This window comes from Rhineura floridana, chromosome 15 (genome assembly GCF_030035675.1).
Source record: "Rhineura floridana isolate rRhiFlo1 chromosome 15, rRhiFlo1.hap2, whole genome shotgun sequence".
Classification (NCBI taxonomy): domain Eukaryota; kingdom Metazoa; phylum Chordata; class Lepidosauria; order Squamata; family Rhineuridae; genus Rhineura; species Rhineura floridana.
Genome location: NC_084494.1, coordinates 26,228,403 through 26,245,140, shown reverse-complemented (window position 1 = coordinate 26,245,140; position 16,738 = coordinate 26,228,403). Strand labels below are relative to the sequence as shown.

The 16,738-nt window shown below is 43.9% G+C and overlaps 1 protein-coding gene across 1 annotated transcript in view; it reads left to right on the top strand.

The window, feature by feature from the left end:
* Positions 1-16,738, top strand: part of LOC133370845 (IgGFc-binding protein-like) — a 50,070-nt gene that overhangs the window by 18,935 nt on the left and 14,397 nt on the right. Inside the window, exons 11-20 of the mRNA XM_061597722.1 lie at positions 845-1,449; positions 2,527-3,079; positions 6,208-6,407; positions 6,764-7,156; positions 8,380-8,666; positions 9,262-9,527; positions 10,403-11,001; positions 12,764-13,328; positions 14,020-14,621; positions 15,900-16,437. Coding sequence (XP_061453706.1) covers positions 845-1,449; positions 2,527-3,079; positions 6,208-6,407; positions 6,764-7,156; positions 8,380-8,666; positions 9,262-9,527; positions 10,403-11,001; positions 12,764-13,328; positions 14,020-14,621; positions 15,900-16,437 — 4,608 coding nt within the window. The remainder of the gene's footprint in view (positions 1-844; positions 1,450-2,526; positions 3,080-6,207; positions 6,408-6,763; positions 7,157-8,379; positions 8,667-9,261; positions 9,528-10,402; positions 11,002-12,763; positions 13,329-14,019; positions 14,622-15,899; positions 16,438-16,738) is intronic.

Sequence of the window (16,738 nt, the reverse complement as noted above, 5' to 3'; positions counted from 1 at the left end):
TATAGGCCCCTTCCAACCCTATGATGCTATGCTGTATAATAGGGGAGAGCAGATTTCTGGGGAATGGCAAAGGTCTTCCCTCCCTCTTTTCTCCCTCCTGAACTCTCACCACTTAGCATGGGGTTGGGAGGATTTTAAATCTCACAGTATGCATCAGCCTAACCTAATTGCCACCGTCAGGTGTTCTGCTCCATGTATTGGTAAGGTGTTCAAAATGGACAGCTCCAGATGGGGCCAAGTTTAGAAAGGTTGCTTCAGCAAGAGAAAACACCAGCCTGAGCTTTCGATAAGCCTGCAAACCAATTTCACTTTCAAACTACTAGGCAGGCACAGTACCACTCAAAGTTGGTATTAGAAGGGAAGATAGAACTCTTGGGGAAGGACTGTAGCTCAGGGGTAGAGCATCTGCTTTCCATGCAAAAGGCCCAGGTTCAGTCCCCGGCATCTCCAAGTAGGGCTGGGAGAGAGTCCTGCTTGAAACCCTGCAGAGCCACTGCCAGTCAGTGTAGACAATACTGAGGACCAATGGTCTGATTAAGTAGAAGGCCGCTTTCTATGTTCTTTGGAAGGACATATAGGATAGTGCAATAACTGTACATATATGAAGGGTGGTATTCAACCAACTTTTAATTAAAGCAGACCCATTTAAATGTCATGAGCATGACTAAGTAAGCCCATTAATTTGAATGGGTCTACTCTGAGTAAAAGTTAATTGAATACCACCCAATCAGCTTTAGCTTCATAAAACAATGGTTTACTAGCTGTGTTACTTTCCACCACCATTTTATTCAAAATCCTATCTTAGCTGGAAATAAATCAATATTCTTTGTGCTTTTCATTGTAGAATTGACCTGCCCATCAAATAGCAGTTATGTCCTCTGCGGTTCTCCCTGCCCTGTCTCTTGTGCTGAACGGTCCATGCCCAGGAACTGCAGCAGGTCTGCCTGTTTAGAAGGATGCCAATGTAAACTGGGGTTTGTGTTGAGTGGTGTCAAGTGTGTGCCTCTGGAGCAGTGTGGCTGCTCCTACAAGGGACGATATTATCTGAACGGGGAAACGTTCTTCCAGGAAGGAGAAAATTGCCAAAAAATGTATCAATGCAATGGATCCGCCTATGCCGTTATTGCCACTGGGTCCCTGTGTCACCCAGGACAGTTCTGTGGCACCCAGAGAGGGGTGTACGGGTGCCACCCCTTGTCAGATGGTATCTGCCAGGTCTCTGGGTTCCTCCACTACATCACTTTTGATGGGCGGCATTATAGTTTCCAGGGAACCTCCAAGTATGTCTTGGCTGAGCCGTGTGTGGCGTCAAAGTCTTTGCCACGTTTTAAGGTTGAAGTGAAGAGCGAGAAGCTGCCCAACAGCTCTTTATCTGTAATGTCAGAGGTTTTTGTACTGGCAAACAGGACACGGATATATCTGAAGAGTGGGCGCAGAAGAACTGTCAAAGTAAGAACATTTTTATATGTTCACAGCATGATTATAGATTGGATTATTGCAATGCTCTCTACCTGGGGCTGCCCTTGAAGACAACTCAGAAACTTCCACTGGTTCAAAATGCATCAGCTAAATTACTGGCTGGGGTTCCCTTTAGAACTCAGGTAACCTCTATTTTGAAACAGCTGCATTGGTTGCTAGTTTGTTTCTGGGCCCAATTCAAGGTGTTTGCACTAGTGTTTAAAGCCCTAAACAACTTAGGTCCCAAATATCTGAAAGACCACTTCCTTCCCTACAGACCTTCTCGGGTGTTGAGATGAGCAGAGGGTAGTTTTGGTAGTTCTGTCAGCCGCAGAAGCTTGGGCAGGTGGCCTGGGAGAGGGCGTGCTCTGTGGCAGCTCCTAAGTTGTGGAACTCCCTTCCCACCGAGGTGCTTCCGGCAACTTCACTAAACAGTTTTCAGTGAATGGTGAAGATGCACCTCTTTACCCTGGCCTTTGACAACCTGAGAAGTATATTTTTGGGACTGACCCTCTTTTTTGTGATGTGTTTTTAGGTTATTTTTAATGGTTGTTAATGATGTATTTTTATAACTGTTGTGACCTGCCCTGGGACCTTTGGGTGAAGTGCGGGCAAGTAATAATAACAATGATAATGATAATGATAGAGTATTTATTATGTGCTGTTATATTTCAATTATAAGTAAAAGCTGGACCCTGGCAGCTGCCTAAGTATGCAGCTGGTGGCTCCATTCAGCAGGGCAGTAGAATCCACTCCAGATTTTAGTCTGAACTGTGAAGGAGCTGCCCAAGGTGCTGAAACCTGTTTCCAGCACCTTAGGCAGCTCCTTCACAGTTCAGGCTGCCATATGTTTCTGGACCTTGGACAGCTCCTTGAAAGTTTGGACTAAAACCAGGAGTGGATTCCACTACCCCACTGACATGGAGCCACCAGCTGCTGCTGCCAGGAGCTGCTGCTGGCCCCGGGATCAAGCTCCACAGGGCCTAACTGAAGTGGGGGTGTGGAAAACAGTAGATTGGGTAAAAAGTGCCTAAGAGAGAAAATAATCTCCTCTTCTTATTCACACAGATAGATGGCTTGGTCACAATCCTCCCAGTTCATTTACAAAGCCAAGGAATTGCCATTTACCAGCATGGATTTTATACAGTTTTAAACATAGGCTTTGGGCTAACAGTCAGCTATGACCTGGCTCGCAGTCTCTTTGTCACGCTTTCCCCTCAGTACCAAGGCCAGGTCTGTGGGCTGTGTGGGAACTTCAATAGGGTCACTGATGATGACTCAGAGACACGAAATGGTTCCACAGTTCAGCATGCCTTGAGCTCTGCTATAGACTGGAGACCATCAGTCATCTCCCATAGCACCTCTTTTGCTGCATTTGATTGGGGGGAACGTCTCATCCAGTCCAAATCAATGTGCTGGATAATTCAGAATCCTGATGGGCCCTTTGCTTCCTGCCACCCCCAAGTTGACCCAGAGTCTTATCTGACAAGTTGCATTTTTGACCTGCTGCAAGTGTCTGCTGGGGACAACAACGTCTTGTGCCAGTCCATTCAGACCTATGTGGCTGCCTGCCAGAGAGCCAATGTCACCCTCTGGCCCTGGAGGACAGAGTTTTTCTGCGGTAGGTCCATTTGGGTTCCTTTGGGAGGAGGGGCAGGATATGAATTTGATAAATAAATACATAGACTTCTTGTGACGCTCAGCACATCCTGCAGTTTTTGGCTATGCCCATATCATAACCCTTCGATTGCAGTCCTTACCATTCAGTTTCCTAATGTATGATCCCCACAATGGTTCTTCAAGGACAAGTTTGCTTAAACATCTGTGCGTTCTCTTTCTGTGATCACTGCAGCAATTTCTGCAGCAATTTTTTTTAAAAAAAATCCTCCTGAAAATTCTCCAGGATTTCTCCTAACAAACACATTTGTAGACAGTTTTGATTAATGCACCAGTTTTGGAAAGCAATGTCTCATCATATCACGCATGTTTGTATGTTATTTTCGCTCATATATTCATTTTTATGCTCACTTACCCTAACATACATATTCTATGTAAACATTGGTTGGCAAACTGTATTGTAAATTTTGAACAAGTGCGAATTTTGAAGGATGGATGTGTTTTGATTCTCATTTCATTTCATGCCAAATCTATCAAATGTGCACTCTCCGAAATGCAAATTGAATCGAACTCCCCCATCCCTAGTGGTGGGAAAACATGGAGTAAATTAGTGCAGATTCAGAAAAATCTTCTGTATCTACTGCCAACTGTGCCATAGGCCCCATCTGCACTCTGCGCTTAAAGTAGTATTACATCACTTTAAACAGTGGCTTCTCCCAAAGAGTCCTGGGAAGTGTAGCTTGTGATGAGTGCTGAGCATTGTTAGGAGACCCCTATTTCCCATCAAAGAGCTACAATTTCCAGAATTCCCTGGGAAGAGAGATTGATAGTTAAACCACTTGTGGAATTGTAGCTCTGTGAGGGGAATAGGGGTCTCCTAACAACTCTCAGCAAGATCCTCCATGGCGCAGAGTGGTAAGCGGCAGTAACACAGCCGAAAGCTCTGCTCATGGCCGGAGTTCGATTCCAATGGAAGGAGGAAGTTGAATCTCTGGTAAAAGGGGCCGAGGTCCACTCAGCCTTCCATCTATCCATGGTCGGTAAAATGAGTACCCGACATATGCTGGGAGGGTAAAGAAAGACCAGGGAAGGAACTCGCAATCTCACCCCATATATATGGTCTGCCTAGTAAACATCACAAGACGTCACCCTAAGAGTCAGAAATGACTCACACTACAAGTGCGGGGACACCTTTACCTTTAACAACTCTCAGCACTCATCACAAACTACATTTCCCATAATGCTTTGGGGTGAAGCCATGATTGTGCAAGTATGATGCTGATTTAAAAGTATTGTGCAGATTGAGCTATTTTGTGTACAAAGGGAGGGAGGAACTGGGAGGGCTGGTAGAACAGGTGAACATGTACCAAATGAGAACCAAATCCCTCCCTCTAATAGAAAACTCAGATGGTGAGTGCCAACTGTACAGCCCTTCTGACTTGATCAGGATTGTTGCCCAGCTAAGGTCATTGAGAATGATATCAGTATGCATAAGATTTGCAGAAGTATTACAAAATTAAAAAAAAATAGCTATGGGTGAGACTGAGTATGCCATGGAATGTTGACAGTTAGTTGGAAAAGAAAAATTGGAAATTGGAAAGAAGGAGAATGGAATGCCCTGTTTGAGCTTATAATCATATAATATCCAAGATGGGGGCCTAGCTGGCAGGAACCCTAAACTTGGGGTGAGGGAAGATAATTGTTCAGTTTGCATTTTATTGTGAATCTGAACCTCTACTTCCTGACCAAAATGCCACTAACCTTTGAAACTCACACTTCTCTGAGTTTTGTGATGCAGCTGTCCAACCAAAAAATGTGTGCAAAAATGCATGTCAGGAAAAAGTGCACACAAAAAATCCATATATTAGTGAAAATAACATATAACAATGCATTATACTAGGAGAAATTGCTTGGGAAAATGCAACTTAGGTCCAGGATATCTTAGGGACTGCCTGAACCCTTACATCCCAGCTCAGTCACTGAGATCATCTGCAGGAGCGGCATTGGTCGTCCCCCAAATTGGCGAGGCTCATTTAACATCAACATGAGATTGAGCCTTCATTGTTATCAGCCCAGTTCTCAGGAATGCTCAGCCAACAGAGTTTCAACAGACACTTACTGTTTTAATTTTTAAACACCTGCTGAGAACCTTTCTGTTCCGCCAGACTTATGCAGGTAATTAAGAAGATATTTGCAATAGTTGACCTATTTTTTTACTGTACTCTTAAATGGTTTTTACTGTATTAGGCACGATTGCATATGAAATTGTGACTATTAGGAGAAAGGCTCATGGAAATGTGTATGTAGTTTTGTGTGGACTTTTAACTGCAAACTGATGCAGAAATTGGTTGAAATGGACTTTAACATGGAAAAACTGAGAAACTGAAAGAAACCAAAATGGACAGATCTGTCCATCCATAACATGAACAGGAGCACTCCTGCTTAGAAGATGAGGATGTTCTGCAACATTTTGTTGCAGGCCCCATATCTGTCAGGATTAGGGATGTACTAGAATTCCACCCATTTCAGATTTGGTACTGAATTTTCCATTAATTTGCTTATTTGTTATCATTATGGATCAGATTTTTATGTAGTGATTTTCTGCGACTATTTTCAGGAAAAACTAGTTTTTTTAAAAAAAAAATCCATGCCTAAAATATTGATATTAATAACAATATTTTTATTAATATTTCCTTTAATTTATTGACATTTCCTTTAAAATATGCATATTTCCTTTAAAATATGGATACTAACATCAATTTTTTTAGAAAAAGAAGATTGGCAAAAGCAGCAATTTGTGGACAAAAAACACACTTGAGTTGATATCAGCCTGTTAGCTCAACCAATTGCTTTCAAACCGGCATTGGCTATCAGATCCCATCCCTAGTCTGGATAATCCCTAACATAGTTTTTAAAAGGATAAAATTATTCATCTGACGTATTGTTGTTAATTGCTTTAAGAGACTTAAATGTATGGGTGAGAGGAAGGGCTTTATTGCTTTTGTAAGTTATGAGAAATCTAAATCAACACAAAACACAGTTGTTTTACTCCTCGTTTTGAAAAATCCATGTTATCCTGTTGATTAAAACCACAAGCCATTTCTTATTCTTGTTTTCCCTCCTTCTTTTTAGCTGTTGATTGCCCACCAAAGAGTCACTATGAGCTCTGCAAACCTCCCTGCCAAGACCTGTGCTTGGCCTCCACATTTAAGCATCTCTGCAGCTCCCTGTGCTCTGAAGGGTGTGTCTGCGATGACGGGTACCTGTGGGATGGAGACAAGTGCATTCGGCCTGAGCAATGTGGCTGCGAGTACAATGGGCAATACTACAATGTGAGTAAATGTAGCCCTCCCTGAGGTGGTTGTTAGTTTATGAACACAATGCCATTTTTAAATTAAAATGACTCTGCCAGATTCAAAGCCATGAAGGACTCCTCTGAATATCCTATTCATTAAGCATTCTTCCTGATTTGCTTGCACAAAGCTTGGGAAAGAGCCAGCAGGTACCACTCTTAATGCCTTCTCTCTTGATTTGATTTCCACTTTCTCCATTTTCCATTCTGTAAATCAGAACTCCTGCAACTCTATATAGTTTCTTATGTCTGAGATTTTCTCAGTTTTTAAAATTATTTTCATGATGTTTTCATGATGGCCATTGCTTCTCTCTTCATGGCCACTTTCCCTATCAGGTCGGGGACCTTCTCTGGCTCTCCGGATGCACACAAAAATGTAGCTGTGATACTTCTTCCACCTTCCGCTGTGCCCCAGCCAGCTGCAACCACAGGCAGCAGTGTGCCATCAAGGATGGAAGGCTGGGCTGCAAGAATCAGCTGGCCACTTGCATTGTGTCCGGGGATCCGCATTACTTCACTTTCGATGGTGCAGTGGCACATTTCCAGGGCACTTGTGCCTATGAGATCTCAAAGACTGATGGCTTCTCTACTGACTTCTCCTTCCGGGTGGTGGCTGCAAACAAGAATTTTGAGAGTCTCCAGGTGTCTTTTCTTTACCGAGTGGAGATATGGCTCATCTCTAAGCAGTTCAGTTCTCATGTTGTTTTGGAGCAAGGCAAAGATGTGCAGGTGAGTAGAGCTCTTTTATACCTGGTCAAAAAAAAGAGGGGGATCAAACACAAGTAGATTTGAAAAGATACATCACTAGCAGCCGCATAGCCAGTGTTGCTCAGGAATTCTAAGAAACAAACAAAAAAATCTGTACAGTTTTGAAAAGTCCACTCTACCACCGTGATTCAAAATGGGGTCCCATTGTGCCCAAACATAGAGGAAACCTGCTCATTGATCACAGGAACAATTATGCAAAATTTGGTCCCAGCATCTTAAGAGGTGTCCACTTGCATAGCAAACAGACAAATAACCAATTTTACAAAATATATAGTAGATAGGGCTCTATGACCAGAGGCTATTCTTAATGTGTGGAAGGAAGATGATCACGTATAAGGAAAACACATTCTATGAGGGAAAGTGGAAGAAACTAGGCATATTAACATGGAGAAGAGAAATCTGAGGCAGACCATTATAGCACTCTTCAACCATCTGAAAGGCCATTGCCTGGGCCCATTTTCACTAGATCTGTTTGAATCTATATAAAATCTTTTGACTTCATATTCTAACAGCTGTTACAGACCACTGTGGTGGTGATAAGAGAGATGGAGCCTTTGCTTGCCTGCATGTTCTACCCAAACTACCAGACGGGAAGAAGATTAGAAAAAAACAGCACCAGCAATTGGAAGCAGTGGCCACTGCAATAGTCGGGCATCACCCACCATAGGGGACAAACTCTTTAGGCCTTGTCAGTGCTTTTTGTTGTTTGGGGGGGGGGAGGTTGAGGTGCCTGCACTCATAGCATGACAAGAGTGTTGTGGGTACCAACACAAAATGGTTGCCACAGCAACAAAAATAGAAGAGGCGGTATGAAAAGAAAAAAAATAAAATGGAAAAGAAAAAGAAAAAACAGAGCTAAGCTAAATTAATTTGCAAACTATACATTACAATCAGGAGCAGGTAATGTAATTCCAAAGATAGAGGAAGCAGTATTCTGTACCAGTGAGCAGAAATTAAGCACAGACAATGTCTCCCCTGCTCCTTATAAATGCATTCTCTCTCTCTCTCTCTCTCTCTCTCTCACACACACACACACACACATACACACACACACACACACACACACATACACACACACACACACACCACTGGTCTTTGTTTTGTGATGCAGCAATCTGTCATTTTCTCTCTCAGCACTACAGTTATTTCCTGGTTCTAATTTGAACTTCCATTCCCCTTTTCAGGTTGATGGGAGACAGACCATCTTGCCGACAGAGTTGAAGCAGTTGGCCAACATCACGCGACGAAGAAACATGGTGATTTTGAGAGCACATCCCAATCTGGAGATCCAGTACAATGGCCGCCATGCTTTGTTTGTCCGTGTAGGCCAAGAATTCTGGGGGAAGCTGTGTGGAATGTGTGGGAACTTCAATGGCATTCGTGGGGATGATAAGGTCCTGCCTGATGGGGAAAAAGCCAAGAATGACTCGGAGTTTGGCAATGCTTGGAGATCGGACAGAAGCCCCTCAAAGTATGTTTATTTATACTCTCTTCATCTTTTCTGTTCATTTATGATGGTTTTGTTACTAATGATGCATTCACATGTACATGGAAACCAGAGCTGATGTGGGTTTCTTTGCTGAAGTACAAACTCTCCGTTGCTCTCCAGTTTGGGTTTCTCTCATTTTTCTTATCTTAAATTCAATTTGCCACACAACCACATCAGATTGCTAATTTTGTTTTAAATCCCTCATGAAAATTCATCAGCATTTTAGTGGACATTTCTCCTAAAAAGTATGCAGTTCTGCCTAATGTACACAATTTTGCAAGCAATTGTCCCTAACAGAATGCATTCTTGTATGGTATTTTCATTAATATAAGCCATTTTATGCACACCTTCTGCTAATATACACATTCTAATATACACATGATATATGCTGTGAGTGACCTTGGGCAGGTTGATATAAAAAGGGACTATAAACAGCCACTTCATTCACAGTGGATGTTGGGAAAGTGAACAACTGAAACAGTAAAAAGTTTTTTGTACATCTGGCTGCTTAGCAAGAATTTCTGGATGCCCCAGCCTGTAAACAGTAGCACCAGTTAACCGCTGCTCACACTTTCAGGTGTAGGAATGACACAGGAGAACTTGGGCCTTGCATAAAACTGCAAGAGTTTGAGCGGATGTGCGGGATCCTAAGAGATCGCTCTGGGCCTTTCTCAGAGTGTCACTGGCATGAGGACCCAGCTTCTTACTATGAATCCTGCATCTATGACCTCTGCCAGTATGGACCAGGCAATCGCATGCTCTGTGCAGCCATAGAAGCCTATGAAGAGATGTGCACGATGCTTGGAGTGAAGGTGCCAAACTGGAGGAAAGCACTTGGATGTGGTGAGCAAGGACTATTTGTCTGTTGTGGAGTCCACCTTCCTTCAGGGGTAATCTGTTGGGGGATGTGTGTCGGTGGTGGTGGTCAAACTTAAAATAGCCAGAGCCAAAAGTGAGAGGTGATGTTTGCAACATTGTCTAGCACCCCTTTCCTCCTCCCCATCTCGGTGTCTCCCCCACCTCTCTCTAGTCTTAACAGTCGATAATAGCTGCTAATTACTGCAATAAAGATGCTATTGGATCTAAGCTAATTGGAAATAAAAGAAAAGTTCTGCATATACAGATTTCTCCTTAATATTATATGGCTTCAACCTGGAGCATAGTACCAGATATTATTTAGCTACAGCAAATGCAGCTCGTCTGAATATTCCATTCGTTCTATAGCTGCAACCTTGGAACACTCTTTGACTCTCATCAGAGCAGCTGAAATAGGCAGATGCCAAAACACTTTGCTATAATAATTGAATATCTCTGTTTTGTTCATCACTGTAATAACTATGTGGTTTTAGTGTTTCACTACATGCTTTCAGGATGCAAAGAAACTTGTTTGAAGTGCTTTCTTGAGTGTTTTGAATGAGGGCCTCTAATTCTGGGAAACAAATCCTTAGGTTCGTTAAGGGTGCTGGGAATTGTTGCTCTCTCGGGGGTAAACTACAGCTCCCAGGATTCTTTGGGGGAAGTTGTGTGCTTTAAATCTATCGTATGTATGCAGCCTCAGCTCCCAAGCTGGAGTCTTTTGCACCTGCTTTTAAATCATAGGGGAGGAAGGTGAGTCTGAATCACAAATCTCTGTTTTGACCTTAAGTTGGCAATCAGGGCTGTAAAATAATGGGGTTGCCTGTTTGTTTGTTTTCTTAACTTGTTTTCTTTTGCCCTAGACATTGCCTGCCCAGCCAATGCTTACTATGATTTCTGTGGCACGGCCTGCCCTCCCAGTTGCGCCAACCTCACAGCCACCACCGAGTGCCACAAGCCATGTGTGGCGGGTTGCTTCTGCCGAGAAGGATACGTTTTGAACTCAGGAGTCTGTGTGCCCCTGGGGCAGTGTGGCTGCAGGCTAAATGGCCACAGCTATCAGCTAGGAGAAGAAGTGATCCTGACAGACACCTGCAGCAGGAAATGCTCCTGCAAGCAACCTGGCCACTCCATGGAATGCCAGGACCACACCTGTGGGACTCTAGAGAGATGTAAAATGATGGATGGCATCCGGGGCTGTTACCCTGTGACGTACGGCACCATGTGGGCATTCGGTTACCTCCATTATATCACATTTGATGGAATTGCGTTTGACTATCGAGGTGTCTGCAGGTACACCCTCACCAGGTACTGTGGCCCTCCTGGTCACCTCCCTGCATTCACCATCCATGTGAACAATGAACACAAAGGCTCCATCGCAGCATCTTGGACCAGCCTGGTAGAGCTGGACGTCTATGGGCAACGCATCACTGTAGCAGGAAGGCAAGAAGGAAAAGTGCAGGTAGGAGGAGCATTTTGTAAGCTCGGAAGAACTTCGCCCCCACCCAACACAACACAGAAGTGATTGGTGGTGGTGGTGGTTATACGCCTTCGAGTCAATTTCGACTTATGGAGACCCTATGAATCAGTGACTTCCACTAGCATCTGTTATGAACCACTCTGTTCAGATCTTGTAAATTCAATCACCAAAGAGTCACTCGCCTGGCATGCTCCCACACAAATGCACTCTCCCAGTCACCCGGCTGTCTGAAAAATCATTATCGTCTAAACTTATCAGACAGTTCAAATGTCCTCCTATCTCAAGAGGAGATGGAGGAGAGGTCAGAACTGAAGGAGTTGCTAACCATTTGTCCCCAGGCTTTTTCCTAGTAGTAAGGGAAAACACACTAAGATTGTCAACAAACACGCAGCAGCATCCAAAGTATGCTTACTCAGCAGTAAGTCCCACTGCATTCCTGATAAGTATGTTGATGGATTGCAGCCTTAGCACATAGGACAAAACTAGAAGTCAGGGCAGAGGTTTTTTGTGTTAAGCAAGGGGCGGTCCCTATCAGATAGTAAGAGGTGGATGTGGAATTTGAGGGCCACTCCAGACATCCTTTTTATTGTGCAGTCATGAGTTTTTGTGCTCATGATGGTATTGGGGTGGTTATAGGTGCTCCCACTTTCTGTATTGTTTGCAGCTGCAAAAGTTTGGGAGTGGACACACTGCTTTGTTTTTAATCTATGCTTGTCCATGGCTTCCTGCTGAAATCCTGTAACTTTTTATATAAATGGATTTTTTTTGGGGGGGGAGGTGTGCTGCTTTTGGTGCACCTTAGTGCATGAGTGCCCCTCCAGGTGGCAATAATACAGTAATGTTGGGGAAGCATCACAGAACAATTAATAAAGTGAAATTGCCAGTCCAGTATAAATCTACCACTACCACACTATTAATGCATCAATGACACGTTACAGAATACAGTTGGTTTAACAAATGTATTATGGCCATAAGCTTTCATGACACAAAGTCCACGTCATCAGATGCTAAGGTAAATCCCCCAGTATCATCTCTCTTTACTGTTCTTGATGGCAAATGAGAATTCTTTCCCCCCCCCCCGAAAAAATCCCCCATTCCAGCCTGGGTTTAAACCTGTGTTGTTGCCTTATGTTTTATCTTATTTGTGTTTTTATATCTGATACTTTATTGATTTTGTTGTTGTTGTGAGTTGCTTTGAGTAGAAACTAGTAGAGTAATGTAGTTCCAGTATTGAACATAGGCTTGGACTATGAAGATCCAGGTTCATCTCTCTGCTCTGCCTCAAAGCTTACTGGCTGACCGTAGGTTATTGACTCTCTCAGTACAACTCACCTTACAGAATTATTGAAAGGATAAAATAGGGGTGGGGAGAGCAACCATACACTCCACCCTGAGCTCCCTGGAGGAAGAGCAAGATAAAAATAAAATCAATACAAATGCTTGTTTCAGGTAGAAAAACAGGGCTAGGGAACCTGTGGCCCTCTGGATATTGTTGGACTACAGCTCCCATCATCCCTGACCAATGGCTGTGGTCGATCAGAGTTGGAGTCCAACAACACTTGAAGAGCCACAGACTCCCAATCCCAGTAGAAAAGCAACCAGGAATAGATATAATGGAAGAGAATAAATTAAACAAGTAATCATTTCAGTGTATGAAATATCACACCAGTTATGGGGAAAATTGTGCGTGTGTGGGGGGGCTTGATCATTCTTAAAGATTTCTGGCATCATCCTTTTGTCCTAGGTGAACGGCCTCCTGATGAACCTGCCTGTCACCCTTGCATCAGGAAAACTCAACGCCCATTACAGTGGCTCCTTTGTCATCATCCAGACTGATTTTGGCCTCTCTCTTTCCTATGACTGGTCTTACTATGTGTCAGTTTCGGTTCCTGACACCTATTCTGGTTCCCTCTGCGGCCTTGGTGGAGATTTCAATGGGAACCACCATGATGACTTCAGGACCCCCAATGGCTCTGTGGTTCAGAATGCTTTTGCTTTTGGCAATAGCTGGAAGGATGCCAACTCTCCTTTCCATTGCACAATGGTCGGGATCCCATCCTCCTGCAGTGAAACTGAAATAGCCCAGTTCAGATCGCAAAACCAGTGTGGAATGATTAGTGATCTGAACGGACCCTTTAAAGGATGCAACAGTTTTGCAGATCCTCAGATGCACATGGAGGCCTGTTTAGGGGATATGTGTGCAACTCAGGGCAGTTATAAGACCCTATGCAAGGCCCTCCAGAGTTATGCTTGGCAGTGCCAGGTTCATGGCATCACCATTCAGCCATGGAGAAAGATCACAGGCTGTGGTAAGGAAGGCCCCATAGAATATATCTTTAGGGTTTCTTGTTCTCTCATCAACAACTGGATGGAAATTGTCTAAACCCTATTTTTGGGGGGGTGATGTTTTTTTCTTATTTTCATTATTTTTCCTTCATGGAGAGTAATCTCAGACATGTTTCTTTGGCATTATGTAAAATGTTACACTGTATAAACATCCGAACACAAGAGCCTGCTGGATCAGGCCAGTGGCCCATCTAGTCCAGCTTCCTGTTCTCACAGTGGCCAACCGGATGCCTATGAGAAGCCCGCAAGCAGGACCTGAGCACAAAAGCACTCTCCCCTTCTGAGGTTTCCAGTGGCTGGTATGTTGAAGCATACTGACTCCAACTATGGAGGCAGAGCATAGCCATCATGGCTAGTAGCTATTGATTGCCTTATCCTCCATGAATTTGTCTAATCTTCTTTTAAAGCTGTCCAAGTTGGTGGTTGTCGCTGCCTCTTGTGGGAGTGAATTCCATAGTTTAACTATGTGCTGCGTGAAGAAGTACTTTCTTTTGTCTGTCTTGAACCTTCCAACATTCAGCTTTACTGGATGTCCATGAGTTCTAGTGTTATGAGAGAGGGAGGAAAACTTTTCTGTATCTGCTTTCTCCATGCCATGCCTAATTTTATACACTTCTATTATGTCAACTCTTTCTTGCCTTTTGTGTCTTTCAGAATGGGCCTGCCCAGCTAACAGCAATTACGTGCTCTGTGGAATTCCCTTCCCTGCATCTTGTGTACAACCAGCTGCGCCCAGGAGCTTCCATTCTGCTTGCCTAGAAGGCTGCAAGTGTGAACCTGGCTCAGTGCTGAGTGGCACTGACTGCGTGCCTCAGGAGCAGTGTGGCTGCAGCCACAAGGGCCGATATTACTTAAAAGGGGAAATATTCTTCCAGGAAGGAGAGAATTGCCATAAAATGTACCAATGTGATGAATCTGTCTTTGCTATTAATGCTATGGGGTCCTCGTGTAGCCCTGACCACATCTGTGGTAGCCAGAAGGGGGTGTACGGGTGCCACTCATTGTCAGATGGCATCTGTCGGCTTTCTGGGTTTCTCCACTACACCACCTTTGATGGGTGGCATTATGGTTTCCAGGGCAGCTCCACAAATGTCTTGGTTGAACTGTGTGGGGCATCCAAGTCTTTACCATCTTTTAGAGTGGAGGTGAAGAATAAGAGGCTGCCCAGTGGTCCTTTACCTGTGATATCGGAGGTGCTTGTGCTGGTGAACAATACACAGATATATCTGCAGAGAGGACACCAGGGCACCATCAAGGTAAGAATGTAGGAGTAAAGTAGGAGGACTCTATTCTGGAGGTGAGGTGGATGGATCTATCAATTTCATTTCTCTCAGTTTCTCATTTTTTCAATCTTAGATTCAGTTCTCCACATTTCTGCAGTGATTTGCATTTTTTAAACAAAAAGTCATAAAAATTCTCCAGTATTTTAGTGCAAATTTCTCCTAATATACGCAGTTTTGACAGTTTTTACCCTTCTCTCTGCCATGTAGGGATGGGTGAGAATTTCAATTCAGTTTGCATTTCAAGCAGAATTGATCAAATTCGCAATTTCCAAAACAATCTGAGAACCAAAACACAGCGATCCTTCAAAATTTGCTTTTATTAAAAGTTTGGGATGCAGTTCACCAATTAAACAACATTTACAAAAATGCATATATTAGGGGAAAGTGTGCATAAAAAGGAATACATGAGTGAAAATATCATGCAGAAAGGCATGACAGGATGAGAAAAGGCTGGCAAAAATGTGTACCTTTGTCAAAACTGCCTACAAAAATGTGTTTATTTGGAGAAATTCGGACTAAACTGTTGGAATTTTTCATGAGGATTTTTTTAAAAAAAAATTCACAGGTCACTGTAGAAATGTAGAGAACTGAATTTAACATTGGGAAAATGAGAAACTGAGAGAACCGAAACAGGCAGATCTTTCCATCCCTACTGCTGTATCTGCTTTAATCTCTACACCCCTCTATTTTTTGCTACCACCATCAAAAGCAGGTAAAGAAAATTTTGTTCCGGGGGGAGGGAGGTTAGGCCACTGGGCTGTGGCTAGCCACTCCTACTGTAAGGTAAGTCAGTACCACCATAATGAAGATGAGGCAGCTGAGACTGAGAGAGAGTGGCTTGCCTGTGCCAGCTGATGAGCTCATGGCAGGGGTGAGATTCAAACGGAGGACTTTACAATTTGTAGCTTCATCTCTTTGCCATTATGGATCCCAACCGTTGATCCTCCATGACAAGCTTCTTAGGTTATCCTGATAGGGGTTCCCAGGTATTTTTTTCCTCTTGAGGGAAAGCAGCTTGCTGAACTGGGGGGAGGGCGTGATGCAGTTGCAGTGGGGAAGTGGTGGGGAAAGGGTTAAGCACATGCCCCCACGTTGGATCTCTCCTCCCCTGCGAATTCCCTTCTCTGTGCCTGCCTGGCAGCAAAGAGGTGGTGACTGGGGTGCCCTGGCCCATGTTAGCTCTATGTAATTTGGCCACCTGAGTGCTCCATTGGCAGGACTCACCTAGATTTGTTGTTTCCTTTCATACAGATTGATGGAGTGGCTGTAAACCTCCCAGTGGAAATCCAGGCGCTGGGAACTGTTATTTATCAGCACGGTTTTTACACAACTTTAAACACAGACTTTGGGCTGACGGTGAGCTATGACACGGCACACAGCCTCTTTGTCATGCTTTCCCCTCACTACCGAGACCAAGTCTGTGGGCTGTGTGGTAATTTTGACGGGGTCACTGAGGATGACGAATTCATGTTGCGAAATGGCTCCACAACCAGGGACATCGTGGATTTGGGTGGCATTGAGGAGTCTTCTGCCTCTAGCTCTGTGTTTGTTCCGTGGGAATATGCCATCCAGTCAAAATCCACATGCTGGATCATCCAGAATCCAGATGGGCCATTTGCCTCTTGCCACTCCCAGATTGATCCGGAGCCTTATCTGACAGACTGCATTTTTGACTTTTACGTCTCTGCCTGGGACGAGGAGATCTTGTGTCGATCCATTCAGGCATATGTAACAGCCTGCCAGAGAATCAATGTCACCATCTCACCGTGGAGGAGAGAGTCTTTCTGTGGTAAGTAGAAGCTACTTCTGCTTTATTGTTTGGGAAGGGCCATAGCTTAGTGGTAGAGAAATTGTCTTGCATGCAGAACGTACCAGGTTCAATCCCCGGCATCTCCAGGCTGGCAGAGACTCCTGCTTGAAACCCTAGAAAGCTACTGCCAGTCAGTGCAGACAATATTAAACTAGACCAGTGGCTGATTCAGTATAAGGCAGTTTCCTATGTTTGGACTGCAGTATATCTAATCTAACGTCGTATGATTCTGTAACATATTGGACTTAAAACCAGGATATTCTAACTGTAGACAGCCAGC